A 15,158-nucleotide genomic window follows, 5' to 3' on the forward strand; every position below is an offset into this window, starting at 1 on the left:
CGAGAAGTGAACTATGGGAAATGTAGTTTCGTTTCATCAGCCGTTAGGCGAATAGTTGGCTAACAAAATTAAATTATTTTTGTCACTGAATTGGCTTTCATAGACTGAGTTGCTTGAAGATACGAAGCCAAATTGTATTTATTTGTTTTTTTGTCAATTAATAAGTCAATATCGCCTTAGTTACCACTATTTGCTAAAGTTTGACATTTTGTCACCAGTCGGCCGCATTAGCTAGCGTTAAACGTTGGCTAACTTAGTGGCTAATGTTTTAACGTGTAATGCAGTGTGAAAATGTCACAGCGTAGAGCCAGTGAAACTGGTAAGATATCAACTAATAGTAGTTCAACAGGCTTGTTAATAAAAAACATGAAATTATTTTTTGTTTTTTAAGCAGTTGAGTGTATGGCAATTTAACAATGAAAAAGAATTGGATTTGTTTGCCGTTTATGACCTGTTTTGAGCTCTGAACTAATTTAACTAGCTGTAACTCCGTTTGCTCTTGATTAGCTTCATGTTTAAATCCCTAACATCATGTGATTGTTGGGGTGTGTGTGATTTATGTTAAAATCAGAAGATGGCATATGGAAACCCTGCGTGTAAAACCTAAGTTAAGGTCTTGGCTGCCGGGTTACGCTTTAAAAGTGAAAATGTGAACTGCATGAACAGTCAGCTGGTGTATCATAAGCTTTAATACACTTCCATTAACTTCCCCTCAGGAGCAACCCAGGACAAGCCTGAGTGTTCATTGGCCAAGGCCGTGGAGGATGTCTGTCTGCACGGCTACGCCCAGACTGACACCCTGAAAGAGAAGCAGAGGACGCTCAGCTCCATGCAGGTTCACCTTCACCCCCTGGTTAATCAGCTGTCATCTCCACCTAAAACACTTTCCCGCATTTGACTGCATAAAAAGTGTTTATATCACCCGTTAACAACTGCAGTTTGTAATAAATAGTCTTATAAGCATGAAAAATGGTGATTGATTGATTAGGGTCAAATGTAATAGTATCAAAAGTACATGTGGTACATTTGTTTACAGTCCAAACTCATTCCGCAGTTTTGCACATAAAAATAGTTTATTTTAAGCAGTATGTCATTGTTCTAGCAAAACATTAATCACCTACTTATTTGAAAAGCCTGTGCATCTTCAGAATGTACTTTTGGGAAACAGACACTGATTTGGGTGCCTTCCTCTCCAGGCAAGACGTTCTGAGGTCGAGAACAAAGCAGAGAAGGCAGAGCAGGAGCTTAGATGTACAACAAGGGAGCTCCTGATGATTGAGGCCGAGATGGAGCACTTGGAACAGCGAGCAAACGTCCTGCATGATCGCTGTGTCTCCATCAGCAAGGAGAACGCAGAACTTCAGATTAAGATAAAAGAGGAGGAGGAGAGTGCTGAGATGGCACTGAAAGAGTTCAGCACTTACCAAACAAAGATGGAGAGTCACCGAGCGGCTGTGTTGCATGCGGCAAGTCAGACAGACGGCCATAAAGTGCTGGAGGAGAAGAGGGCGCTTGTCAGGATGCTGACACAGAAGAAAGAGCAGCTGAGGGAAGATTTGGGGAACCCGAATGGAAACACAGTGCAGAGGGCAAAGGTGGAGGAAACAGACCAGATGATCCCGAATTATGTTGAGATTTTAAACTTCACACGTTGTTTTTTTGGTCAATTTTCCACAGGGAGAGACTGATGCTCTGAAGGCGGAGATCTCTGCAGTGAGGAAGATGACAGCGGAGAGCAGAGAGAGACTGCGAAAAGAGGCTGAGATTCAAACCCATTTGAGGAAAGACATCGAGGTATGACAAAGAGAAGATGTCGATTTATTAGCTATTTATACCAGGACTGGACTAAGACTATAAACTTATGAATAAAGATAGAAAATATAAGTGTAAGATCATAATTTGAGAGAAAACTCATCAAACTGGATTTGTTTGTGTGTTTCCAGATCCAGAACAGGCGCTTTGAGGCCATTGTGAAGCGCCTCCACCGCCAGCTGAGCAGGGCGCAGGCTGTCCACAGGTTAAAATAAAAAAATACAACACTGGTCATGATAGCATCTATATTTACACAACTAAGTGCATGTGCATATGTGCTCAGGGATGGCCCTTTCTTTAACGTTTTGCACACATGTTAATTCTGAATTTATGGATGACAAACCAGTAGAAACCAAGTAAAAAGTAAAGATAGCAAAATTTCTTGCCACAAAATGAGGAACAAATTCTGCTGTTTATGAAACATGAATTTTTCAATCGTGATATTAATGAAACAGGAAAATCCTTTACTGTACCAACCAGGAGGTGTTGGAGGAAAATTGCTACACATACTGACAGCTAAACTGTTCCTGCTTTTTAGGCAAACGTCTGAAGATGTCTACCACATGCAGAGAGAGCTAGCAGAGCTCAAGAGGCAGCTGGAGTCGTCGCAAGACTCAACTGTCGGTGGGCATTAAACAGTCATGTCTTATAGAGTTATTACTGTTAGAGTTATAGCTGTTATTACTACTTACCAGTAACTGCGACCGAACAACAGAGGGCAGCAGTGTTAAATAAATATGAGAGTATCTGTTCTACTTTGTCACCAAACCCTCACCTGGACTGTAATACAGTGGTCAGATACTGGATATTAACATAACGGTTATTGCTAATTTTTTTGAGAGTAAACAGTAGAAGTATTAAAATATTTGTCTTTCATCACATTAATAATGATACAAAATGTGAGAATGGTTCACCAAAGTGGGGGCAACATAAGCAGGGTGTGGGATGGGATTTGAGGTCTGGTGGGGACAGTGAATCGGTTTGTCCACCACAGTGACCCGTGCTGAACAAAAGCCAAGTGTCTGCTCTAACTGTCGATGGTGTTGTTTCGGTACACGCTGTTCCAGCTTCCGCTTCACTGGGTCACTTGACGGCCTGCGAGATGACAGTCCCACTGCTGGCTAACAAGGGCGTGACTGTGCTACTTCAGCCATAACTCTGAACTAATTGAACAATGAAGCTGCCTGCATCAGCCTCTGAGAAGAGCTACAACTTAGGATATTCACATTTTGTCATATCTCGGTCATACTCCCTCAAACTGAGCGTCTCTTTGCAGAAGTAGCACAATTATGTAAAACCATGATACATCATGGAATTGCATAACACTGTGGAAATGACCATAATATTGCAAATTTGATTTGTTGTTGCACTACAAAGACAAAAAATACCCACGCAGCACCACGTTTTTCACAATTTTTGCTATATAAAATGTTCTACTTTTTGGATTTTGTGACAGTTTCAAGACATGTACATGCAACCCTTTGACATTTAAAACCATTTATTCCATGAAATATGTGTGGAAAAGTGTCAGATTTAAGCAACAGACTGTGAAGTCACTCATTATTACCAAGAGCTTTAACGTACAATCAGGAAGTGTGGTTGAACGTGTGGGAGGCAAAGGACAATGTGTGATGAATCATCCGAAAGTTAGGGCTGTTTTCATTACCCACTCAACTACAAATTGTAGTTTAGTGGGCCATTTCCTCTGCAGCTCGCTGAGGGAGTCTGTCCAGCCTGAACCGCAGCACTGCTCTGTCTGACTGACCTTATTAGCATGTTGTCAGCCTCTGTTCAGTGTTATACTCAAGAGACAAAAAGTCACAGATAAATGAGCAGCAAACCACCCAAAACGGTGCTGTGCATATAGATGCTTACTGCAGTGTCAAAGGCGGGTGACTTTATTTTGTCCCCTCTTTAGTGTTTGTACCATCGTTAGCCGCGTGATCTTTTAAAATGCCGGACATATGGCTGTTTCTTCTCTGCATTTGGTTGTCCGACGCACTGTGTTGCACATGCATACCGAGGGGTTTCCACTCTGAGGAGCAAAACTCTTTAAAATGAGAACATTTTACATCCTTCAAGCACATTAGGCCTGAGCTAATTAGTGGATGAATTTAGCACCAGCCTTCCACCACATGCTGGTTTTATTTATTTGGCACATTTGTCTACTCCACTTTGGCAATCCGCCGTCACATCATGATGCATTTGGCTGTTGAAATGGAGAACAAATAGGGGGAGTTTAGGAATCTACAAACAACATAAACGGATGAAGATGTCAGTTTAGAGAGTTTCTTTTCCCGTAAAGACATAAAATAACTTTAGTCAGGTATGTCCCCCTTAAAAGCCATTTTTACAGCTCTGAGACGTACTTTAGCGCTCTCATCCTGTCCAAGTCACCACGTTGACTGTTGCTATCAATTTGTTGGTAAAAAGTGTAGTTAAATCATTTAAAATTGGCCTGCCTGCTGTCAACATCTTTTTCGCCTTGCGTTCACCTTGTGTTGGCCCTCTGATAAATGAGTGTTCCGATGAAACATGCTTGGCCAGCTTTCAATCGACTGAGAGGCTCCCTGCAGAACAGCTGAGCTCATTTATTCCTCGTCTTGAGCAGATGAAGTGCACTGTTTATTAACTCAGCCTCACCAACAAAACTGGGTCCTCGTAGAAAGTGGTGAAAGGTGAGAAAAGAATATATCGATCACAATAACTCACAAAATTGGCATCGATCCTCCAGTCTATATCGAATCCTGTGACCTTTTGCATTTTCTCACTGAGAACGATTTCTAAAGACTGGCATCGATAAGGTGTTTGAGGTTAATCAAAAAAAGAAACACATCTTCTTACAAATAACATGACGCGAACAAAGAGCTGCAAACAGCACCTCCGTTGTTGCTTCTGTGTGAGTGGCCGCTTCATGCAGACATGACATGAGCTTCTGCAGCTCTTGCACTGTTAATATCAGCATGTAGACTTTTACCATAAGGGAGCATGACAGCCTGTAATTTCATATTGCAGTCTAATTTTGTCCACACGTGCTGTGTTCCTTCTCAGGAGTGTTTAAGCGCTTTTGTTGTTGCTTGCACCTCCTCTGGCTTGCTGCCCATGGATGCTGTGTGGAGGCAAATACAGCTGACCTGGAGTGCTTGAGAAATCATTAGGTGCATACCTTGATTGTTGGGCGGTGTGTAGTAAATTCCTGAACCGCATAGTTTTGGCAGAGTGGCACACGTGACATTAGGGTTGTGAAAATAATTATAGCTAAAGCGCCAAGGGAGCTTGTGTATTTGGTCATTTGTCAGAGTGTGTTAGCATGGGCTGAATTCCAGTCGCCTAATCCAGTTTTACTGATTGTCGTTTGTTTTCTTTCAAGCAAAAATGGCAAACATTCATTGGTTCCACCCTCTTAAATGTGAGCATTTGCTGCTTCCCTGCTGTATTATTTTAAATTAGACTGACTGACATCTGATTTGCTATCACAAAAGAGAATTTGAAGCAGAACATCTTCACGTTTAAGACGCTCAAACCAGAGTTGACAATGACTTCATTTTCTGTTTGTCCAACTCATTGCTTCACCTACCACACTTTTTACATTATGATATCTTATGATCAGTCACAAGTGACAGTGGGTGTTCACCTCAGCCGTTCGTGTAGATGTGTGTGCGTGTTTGTACTGAGTCGCTGCATAAACACACTGAGCAGAGTTTTCCTCTGTGACATCAGCAGTTTAATCACACCTGTCACACCTTGCTTTCTGAGAATGAGAAGCACTCTCGGAATACACCCCAGGTGCTTGGCCTTTCCACATATCAAATCCCAGAGAAACCCACATCTCGGTGCCACCTGTAATTGTTTTGTTATCGTTATAAGAAGCTTAAGGCTTCATAAACCCCCCCTGGGCCTCAGCTTAGTCAACTTGGGTATGGATTTCCCTCCAGAGACCTGAGGTGTGCTTATGTACCTTCATTTGTTCTGACAAGTCGGACCATTTTGAGAATGTCTTGTCACGAAGCGGTAATCCCGGTTCAGGGGACAGGTCCCTGATCTGTGTGGGCACAGGGAAAATAAATGTGTAGTTTGTGCGTTGGTAAACAAATTAAAAAGGGGTGAGGAGGGGATGTCCCACAGAAAGCAGGGCTGAGAAACCACTGTGACTCTCCTGGCCTCTAATTGCTCCCTGTGGTCTTTGTTAGACTAAGCAGCATGTCGCCAGTTTACCAACAAAACCTGCTGACTTTTACACCATTTGAAACACCCTTCCTAAAACAGAAACCAAGTAAGGTGTTCACAGGTATTGTGGGGTGTGGTTAGATCTTAGTCCAGGAAATGTTTTGATTTGCACAGGCACAAAGGTTGGGAGTGTGGGATGTGAGAGCATGACGTGGCTGAAAAGGTCTTGTCTCTAGGAAAAAGTAATAAGGGACGCCTTTAACCCACAAACACGCCTGCGATGGAGCCCCACCCTGCTATGTACCTGAGCAACGCAAACAAACACGCTGCGCAGGATTTGTCATAGGCTCTTTGGAAACACACCATTCAAAGGTGCAACAAATGATTTTGGAGAGATTGTTGAGTCTTATTTCCTTTTTCAGAATTGTTAATGCCCAGAAATATCCCACATTAATAGGAAAATAAGAAAACAGAAGGGCACAGAAGACACATTTCTAGTGGGTGATAAGTGACAACTTAAGGATTATTTTTCAGTATATAAATTATGTTTCAAGTAGTACAGTATACTTTTAAGCACGACCATCAGCCTCCACAGAGTGACAGGAATTGTGACATACTGTGGCTTACTGAGACTCAAATAATCGTGAGTCCACTTGGACCCAAACAGCAGCATATACACAGTACGCTCTGCGTGTGTGTGTCTGCCAAATGTATATCTGGAGGCGTTCGGAGTTGGTGCTTCTCACCCACCCACCCTGCACTGAGTCAGTTTTGTAAATGCTGCTCAGCATTTTAAATCTTCATCCAACACCAGCCTTGTAACGGAGGATCTCAGTCTCTTACTTCAGTAAAAGTAGCTGTGCCGTTATTTAAAAATCCTCTTTTGCTGTAGCAATCAAATGAGCAGTAGAAGATAACATTCTCACTGTTTTGACAAGGGATTGATTGTTTGACTAATTATTTAAGCATCAGCAGCGTAATGTTGTTTCTTCCAGCCTCTAATGTGTGGAAATTAGTGTTTTTCTCTTTTGCGCTTACATAATAACAGACTGAATGTGGTGTTTGTTTGAAGACGTCACCTGTTAATTAGCCTTTGCGCGTTCAGCAGTCTGCAGCAGGAGTATTGTGCAAAGTGTTGTGTAATGTTTGCACATCCAGACTCAGATCATTAAATATGTATTTCACATGTCCTCCCTGTTGTGAACAGCTTTGTCTCTGCCAAAGTGAGCGATTTGGATGTGTATGATTACTGTGTGAGCAACACACACACCGCTGCAGCTAATCTTCCTTAATTGTTTATTCTCATGCTTACACGATGATCCAGACAACAAGCAAAAAAGGCAACAGCCTGATGCAAGATGTCCCAAATTTGGGGACATGAAGTGACACAAGCCTGGCGTTTGTATTTTGATGCCCTGTTGCAAATGCAAAGTCAGGCTGCCCTTATCGTTTTATAGCAGCACAGGTCTGGCACAACACTTATAAACAGTGTTGTAAATAAACAGAGCAATCCAGGACACAAGATGCTTCAAATGCCAAACTGCAGCAGAGGAGATGAGGAAGCCGATTTAGCTCCACCGCAGCTGGAAAGTAGGGCAGCTAGGGGGAGCAGCTGGGAGTCCCGGGTCGTCCATTACGTCAGAGGGAGGGGGTGGTGGGTCTGTATCCTAATTGCAGACGGAAGAGTGGGGAAAGTAAATTATGAATGAAATTGAGAAGGAAGCAACGGCGAGACGGAACAAAACCTGAAGCACATCCTCTCCCCAGTGCCCAGTGCTGTGGAAAGGCTGGAGAAGCTGCGTAGGGTCCAGTACACGATGTTCCCTGTTTATTCCCCCTCACACAGGTATCCAGAAACCACAGCTGCAGTTTCCTCACCGTGCAGAGATTTCTTTTCTCACTGGGAACTCAACGAGAACGACGTCCCTCATCCATTAGTTTGTAGTTTGTTTTCTGTTCCCAAAATGAACAAAAAAGCGACACTCATGGGGTTACATTTGTCCAGCCAGTGTAAAACAACCCAAAGAGGTCTAAATGTTGGGATAATGTGGAGGCAAAAAATACTGTAATTGACAATATTGTGGTATATTCAATAAAACTGGGTGTAATTATCTTGAATGGCTCGCTATGGCTTCTCAAGGTTTGTTTGGTTTTAGTTGAGCGACTCGTTAAAGGGGAAGTTTTAAATGCTTCAGCCTGGAGAGAGTCGGAGAGGCCTTTTTGTTAAAGACTGAAATCCCTTTTGTTTTAACCCCAAACACAAGTCTCACTGAAGGAGAAGTCTCGCTCCGAAATCTCACAAGAGGTGATGTGCTGCGTTTGTTGCCGTATTTCGATAAATAAGTGCCTGCTGGCAGTTCCTCTCTGAGTCAGGTTTCTACTTCCTGTAACCAGGTTTTAAATATTAAATTAAATATATAACATTTAAAATCTCCCTCTTGTTTCAGACTACAACAATAATGCACTTGTGCTGTGGCCAGACCAGGATAAACACATCATGCAAACAACTCCTGCTCGTGAACAGGCTGCTTGTTTACCACTCAGTCCTGTGCACCAGGTGTGTGTGGGTGTTTAGACACCAATATTTGCCTTTTCCCTGCCGGTGTGTGTGCGTGTGTGTTTGTGTTTTTAAAGAGAGCATCAGTGGTCCAGAAACCATTTGGTTTGCGTGCAGAAAATTCCAGTACAGTAGACAGTGAGGCTCACTTTGGCTTTGTCACAATGCTGAGGTGTTTGATACCAGCAGGTGAATTACATCAGGCTTCACTCGTGTGAGTCACCCACAGAGAGAGACTCCCTCAGGGAATAATCTTTCAACGCACGTCACATTACAAGCTTTGCTGTTATGTTGTCTTGTTTTTTATTAAGGGCGTCTCTGGAAGCAGCTGATGTCACGTTAGCTTTGACAGCTTTGCAGCTCGTGCAAAACCAAACACCAAAACCCAAATACTACGTCGCACCAGTCCTCACATTCCTTGATTTCAAGACGCTTTGCTTGATACTACTGCTTCTGTTTATGCTCCGGCCCACCAGCTAAGACTGCTTTAAAAAGACTTCTCAAAACTCATGTCCACTGATTTGCCTTCCCTGAATCGGGGCTGGGATTTATTTATCTGTATGCTGTGCTTTGTAACTTTGTTTTAAAAGCTGCTACATGAATAGCAAAAGTTTAAGTTACATACAGCTACAGCTCGATGAGACGCAGGCTTGAAAAGGCGATTGTTTTGTTGTTTAAAGGCCCTGAGATCCACAGTGTTTTACACATTCTGCCCACACTCTGCTGTATCGTGACTGCAGCTGAAACGCTGACCCCTCCCCTGCTTTTGTTCGCCATCTCGTGCACGCGTTTGTGTGTGTTTCTTTGTGTACTTTTATCAGTCTGCGTTTGTGTGAGTCCCACTGGGCTTCAGTTCCCACATTTCTAACGTTACAAATACAGAAATAAGATCTTGTTTTGGGAACATTTTGAAGAGGAGATATGAGCTGCATCCACTACAAAAGACTCTCAAACTGGAGACAGACATTCAGTTCGGCACACATCAGATTACGGTATGTTCGCGGCACGTCCCGTATACTGCAGGCTTTATGTGTCCAGCGCCTCGTGCTCATATTTAATGCAGCTGTGCACCTGCTCTGTCAGAGGAGGACATCCGAAGGACACGGCGTCCTGCAAGGCCACACTGACGCAAACATTTAAAACAAAGAGGTTCTGTGCTTGTGAGCGCATGAGTTGGGTGGACACATTTTGATGGATGCATGTGTGTGTGTGTTGGCTGTATACTACAGAGCATGTACAGACTGTGCTGGACAGCCTGTACTTCTCAAAACATGAAACCCCTCAGCTAAAGAAAGCTGGAGGGGTGTGTGTGTGTGTGTGTGAGAGAGAGAGAGTGTGGGTGTGGGTGTCTCTACACTGCGCTGCCTATGGTGGTGTTCACCCAAATATAACTGAGCATATGTGTGCACATAAATTACATCTTTATTTTGATCTTTGTAGTGTTGTCTTTGTCCCCTCCGTCCCCTTTTTCTCCTTCGGTCTGGTTTTCTTCTTCTTCTCTCTTGGTGGAGTCAGCAGCTCCGTGAATCAGATTCACTTATTGTGAGTCCAGTTTTAGTGGCTTTGTGTTTACATGCAGCTGGGATGAAACTAGAGGAGAAAACCTGATCTGTCAGACTCCAGCCTTGGAACAGACGAGCGTGTCGTGTGCTTCCCTCCATGTGTCTGACATTGTAATTGTAGCTTCTAGGAACTGCTGATTCTGCTCTTAAACACATCCCAGCATGCAAAGTAGCTCAGACCTGCAGACTTGTAGGCTGCGTTTCGTTCCCACCGGAAACAAACTGCTGCAGAATTCACCAAACTGAGATCTTCCACTTCCCCAAAAGGGTCCTATTGGAATCCATTTTATTTTTTATTTAAACAAAGTCAGATGAAAGGAAAGTTGAGAGATGGCGTAGAGGAGCTGGGTTAGTCTGGATGTGACATCATGTTTATCCACAAACCCTGAAGACTCTTCCTCTGCTTCACAAACCGTTTCCTGTTCATCAGCTAATTAAAGTCAATCAGCATCAGTCGGTTGTATTTGCAACCAGTTGACAGTCACATGTCTTTTGATTGGCTCCGGTTGGAGGCAACTGGTTGAGTACTCACACACACAATCATGTTGCGTAAAAAAAAAAAAATAGTTTGACATAAACTGCAGCATCTCATGTGCCAGAATCTGCACTGAATGATCAGATAGACACAGTAATGAAAGCCGCCCTCGGACGGTTTCTGTGTCTCAGCTCCTGTCCTGCCTACGTTTTCCTCCTGCTGATGTCCGTCCACGTGTCGCAGCTGACTGGAGCTCAACTGAAAACGTGTGGCAGATTTACGGAGGGAAGAATTTAAAGGAGCACATCTAATATGTTTGGGGGGTGGAGGGAAAGATTTCTCCTTCATAAACACAGCACTGACATGCGTGGCTGCGTATTTGAAGCATTAAAAGTGGATTTGCCAAAAAACTCTGACCATTTTCAGGTCAGTGTAATAAGTACAAAAGAAACATGCAGCTTGAGAGGAAAACGAGGTGGTCGGATTGACTGCCCACAAAAAAAGAAGAAAAAGAAATTGCCTGCCTTCCCGCTGCCCTCTTTAAAACAGATAATGAAAGTGGAAATGAGAGCGAGACGAGAGGTGAAGGACGGCATCAGAGAGACAGAAAAGGCTGATGATTTATCTTCCTGTCTCAGAAATAGGAAGCAAACAGGAAACAGCGCAGCGATAGAAGCCGGCCTCAGACGGTGCGTTTACATTGGCGTGTGTGGCCGTGTGGATGAACACTGTGTACCAGACCGCCCTGAGCGTGTGAGGACATGGAGGACACATGGAAACAAAAGTTCATGCAGCATTCAGAATGAATAAAGTTGTATCGGTGAGCGAGTGAAGTCATCATCACATATCTGTGCCTGCATGACCGACTGACCCCAGATCAGCTCCATTTTGAATTGCTGTTTATGGTGGAGCTGCAGGAGAGCAATACATCCACAAGTCTGTTAGGTCTGCTGCAAGGAAATAAGATGCAAATGAAGGTTTGTTGTGTCTGTGGAAACATCAGAGCTAAATAGGAGGAAAGATAATCTCAGAACAAATACGCTTTAGGGGAAAGTGAGGGTTTGTTTAACTCTGCTGTGTGGAATCGTCTGCACACACACACACACACACACACACACAGCACACCCACCATCCTTCCTGCAAACAGAAAGTGGGATTTGTGAGTTTCTGTGAGGGGCTTTGCACGTTCTTGCAGATGTGTCCGCACAGATCAGCACATGTCAGCCAGATGATGTTTTCAGCTGTTCTATTTATGCAAAGCTTCCAGTATCTGGACTGATCTGAGGTCAGGGCTGCGTGGCTTTGACTAGATCTGTGCTTAGAGGCCTCGGGCTCAGTCCACCAATTGGTGCACACCTGCTCAAACACACCGGCTGTGGTGTGTTTGCACAAAATTAGAAGCCTGCACGTTGAGGACACAATATTAATACAGTAAAAGCACAACACTGGATCACTTTGGCTCGACAGATCACCAGCAAAGTCTTTCTCAACCAGGTCACAGTCGCATCGATCGTCAGTACCGATGAGAGGCGCCAACGACGCCTGCCGAGCGTTCGAGCTATTTTTGAGATCTCTGTGGTTTTAGGTCACGTTGCTGTGTCACACAAGACTTCTGTTTCCTCCTGTCTGGACTGAGTGCTGAGTGGATGTGTCGAGGTGGAGGCAGAGGAAGGACATTGTGCTGTGCGAGTGCCCTCTGACTGCTGCCCGTCAGCACATTGCAGAGAGGAGGCCGTCTCCGCTCGACTTCACGAAGCAGCTGATGCCAGTCAGAGTAAGGATGGAAATCAATTTGTGCCCCAGTGTGAAGCAGTACTCCTTTTCGCCAACGCCGATGCAAGCTTTGGTGTTCTCGCACAGCACACACGTAGACTGAAATGATAACAGAGGCTTATTTAAAGATCCAACGTTGTGCAACAACGTGCAGACAAAAGTCGGCTGATCGTTTCCAGCAGGCTATCAATTTAGCCAGCTAGAAATTACAAACTGGCAGTGGAAGATTTTTTTAGCTGTGACAAAAGCTAACATTTTAGCTGCATGAGCTGTTTGAAAACTCCCAGCTGAAATGTTTTAAAACGAGAAACTTCATATGCTTCATATATCTTTCAGATGCTTGATTCTTGATGACAGACTGAAGCTAAAGCCAAATAGCTTGTTAGTCCAAAGCACCAGAATAGATACAAAACTGTTGTTTCTTTCTGTTTGGCTTGTGGTGCACATACCTGTTGTCGAAACAATGTTATTCCCTATTATTTGCTGCATGGCCCATAAACTTAAATGTCTGTCAACGGTCCTCCTCATAAAGTGGAACAGTCTGTGCCAAAAACAAGCTGATTAGGAGGAAAGCTCTTTAAGTGAATGTGGCCTTGTTGGGCCTGTTGTCGTCTCTCCTGCTGTGTCGGTTTAACAATGGTGTAATGACTGTCTGTCTGCACGGAAAAGGCGCTCACACAGACTCAAATTCACTGTGTGTCAGCCAAAACAAACAAAGGATTAAAGTCAGGTGCGCTTGAAGGTATGCACTGGAGGACTTTCCTAAAAACACCAATTTATAGACTTGATTATAGATTATAATCCTCCTCAGTTGTCACTTATGACCCAGTAGAAGTATCTGTCGGTGTGTGTATCTGCAGACCAAGACTCTGTCCTGTGCCTGTGTCTTGCTGTGTTTGGGACTGATGAAAGATAATTAATTAATTGGTTATGAATTGTTGAATTGGCATGAGCGTCGGTATTTGGCAACGCTTTGCGTTGGTGGCTCACCAGAGCCAGACGTGGCTGAGACTCAGCAGTCAGCTATCTTCCTCCAGAATCGCTCATTTCGCCTTTGAAAAGTGTGTTTCCAAACGACAAACTGTTCTGTATGTGCTCATAGTTTTGTAGTCAGTGCAAACGGTCTGGCTGAGACTAAACACACACCAGGTGCTTTTTCACAGCTGAAAAAATAATAATGCAGACATCCAGAAAACCAGCCAAACCAGCCTGACGTGATAAAGAAACATTTCAGACTGCTGAGCGAAGAAAAAACATTTCCTGTGGAGCATCAACTGTGCGCTTAAATGACCTGCAGTGTGTCTAAAAGTCACGTTTGTGAACGCAAACGAAGTGACGATTCTCCCTGTACAGAACAACTACATCACCGGCTGTCGAGCGGCAGAGCCGGGGATGAAAACGCTTCCTGTTTTCACAGCTCATGGGGAGCGGGAAGAAGGTGCTGAGGGAAAGAAAAGTGGAGGACGAGAGAGAGGGCTGTAATCCCCCATAATCCCCTTCTCTCCCCCAGTGGGGCGCCAGCTACGTGCCTCTCTCTCGCTGCGCTTCTCTGTGCGGTTTGTTTTGACATTTCAAAAGGCTCTCGCTTGACGGTGGCGGCACGTGCCTGCGAGGAGTGTGACTTTGGATGTAGGACAAATGAGGACCGGGACACAGGGAAACTGACCCTGAGCTGCCTGCTAACACTGTCCTCCTTTGATTTGATAAATATTTTATAAACACAAACAGAGCAGCGGAGTTTTGGAGGGTGAACATGCGCTGAATGCTTCCTTCACTATCTGTGCGTGGTTTAGTGTAATCTACATTAAGCAGATCCAGCTGAGTTTGGCACTCACTGTACACTGGCTGGGTGTTTATGATTACATGATAAAGTACTCATCATAAACAAGACTGTCTTCTCTCTTTTTAAGGGCTTTGTGGTCAGTGTCTAAGCAGGCACTGCAGTCTGTGAATTAAAACCACTGAGCAAAAGTCTTTCTTTTCCTGGCCTCGAGTTATTTTGCAGCAGTGCTCAATGACAGGATGAAAGGAGGAAATCGACTGAGGAGATATGATAAGAGGAGATAAAAACACCAGCATCAGTAGACCAGAACGCAACGCAGCCACAAGCTATGCCGACAAAGGGCTTGACTGGTTAACCTGGACCTCAAATGCTTATCTGCACCCTGAATTTCATAAATGATAACATAAAACCTGCCACTTGTACTGGTCAGGACGCAGCAGTGTCATCTCCGCAGGTGAGCTGCAGGTGACGCAGCTCATGTGTCCGACTCCGTCCTCGTCCTCTCGCACTCTCTTTAAGTGCAGTCATGTGTTCACGCCTCCTCCCCTCGGCCGCTCCCCAAACACACAGACATGACTGAGCCTCATCATCCAATTAACTGTGACCAGCGTAGTACAGCTGGTAAATTGTCCAGGAATGTCCACACACACACACACACACACAAACAAACGTGTTTCAAGGGTTCCTCCAGCCGCCATCACATGGTCCACTAAATGACTCACCCTTCGTCTGTGTTTTGCGTGTGGCAGCAGCTGACTTGAGTTTGAAGTTGAGGCACTGATTAATTGCACATGCGCTCGTGTGTGTGTGTGTGTGTGTGTGTGTGTGCACATGTGACGGAAAACAAGACTGCACAGGCGATCTGTTTGTGTGGAATCGATTGCTTGAATGTTGATCTTAAAGAAAAAACAACAACCAGCACCAATCAACCAATTAAGTGAATTCTTGTGGTATCGACTGTCATTTGTCCTCTTTCTTTTAAACCAGCTCTTCTTCGTCAGGGTGGAAAAACAACACGAGGCCCAAGTC

At 44.2% G+C, this 15,158-nt stretch overlaps 1 protein-coding gene across 1 annotated transcript; it reads left to right on the top strand.

Annotated features, from left to right (window-relative positions):
• The first annotated feature begins 26 nt into the window (after positions 1-26).
• Positions 27-4,419, top strand: LOC124055631 (coiled-coil domain-containing protein 122-like). Its single transcript, XM_046382596.1, has 7 exons — positions 27-319; positions 717-835; positions 1,197-1,595; positions 1,678-1,794; positions 1,944-2,017; positions 2,351-2,436; positions 2,880-4,419. Exons 1-7 carry the CDS (start codon positions 292-294, stop codon positions 2,966-2,968), a joined length of 912 nt encoding a protein of 303 aa, XP_046238552.1. The 5' UTR covers positions 27-291; the 3' UTR covers positions 2,969-4,419.
• Positions 4,420-15,158: the final 10,739 nt, after the last annotated feature.

The sequence above is a fragment of the Scatophagus argus genome, chromosome 24 (genome assembly GCF_020382885.2).
Source record: "Scatophagus argus isolate fScaArg1 chromosome 24, fScaArg1.pri, whole genome shotgun sequence".
Lineage (NCBI taxonomy): Eukaryota > Metazoa > Chordata > Actinopteri > Scatophagidae > Scatophagus > Scatophagus argus.

Bases quoted from the DNA above. Each gene is read 5' to 3' on its own strand.
- LOC124055631 (XM_046382596.1), top strand. From the start codon at position 292: ATGTCACAGCGTAGAGCCAGTGAAACTG. The intron at 836-1,196 runs GTTCACCTTCAC...CTTCCTCTCCAG, and splicing joins GGACGCTCAGCTCCATGCAG to GCAAGACGTTCTGAGGTCGA. The intron at 1,596-1,677 runs GTGGAGGAAACA...AATTTTCCACAG, and splicing joins ACACAGTGCAGAGGGCAAAG to GGAGAGACTGATGCTCTGAA.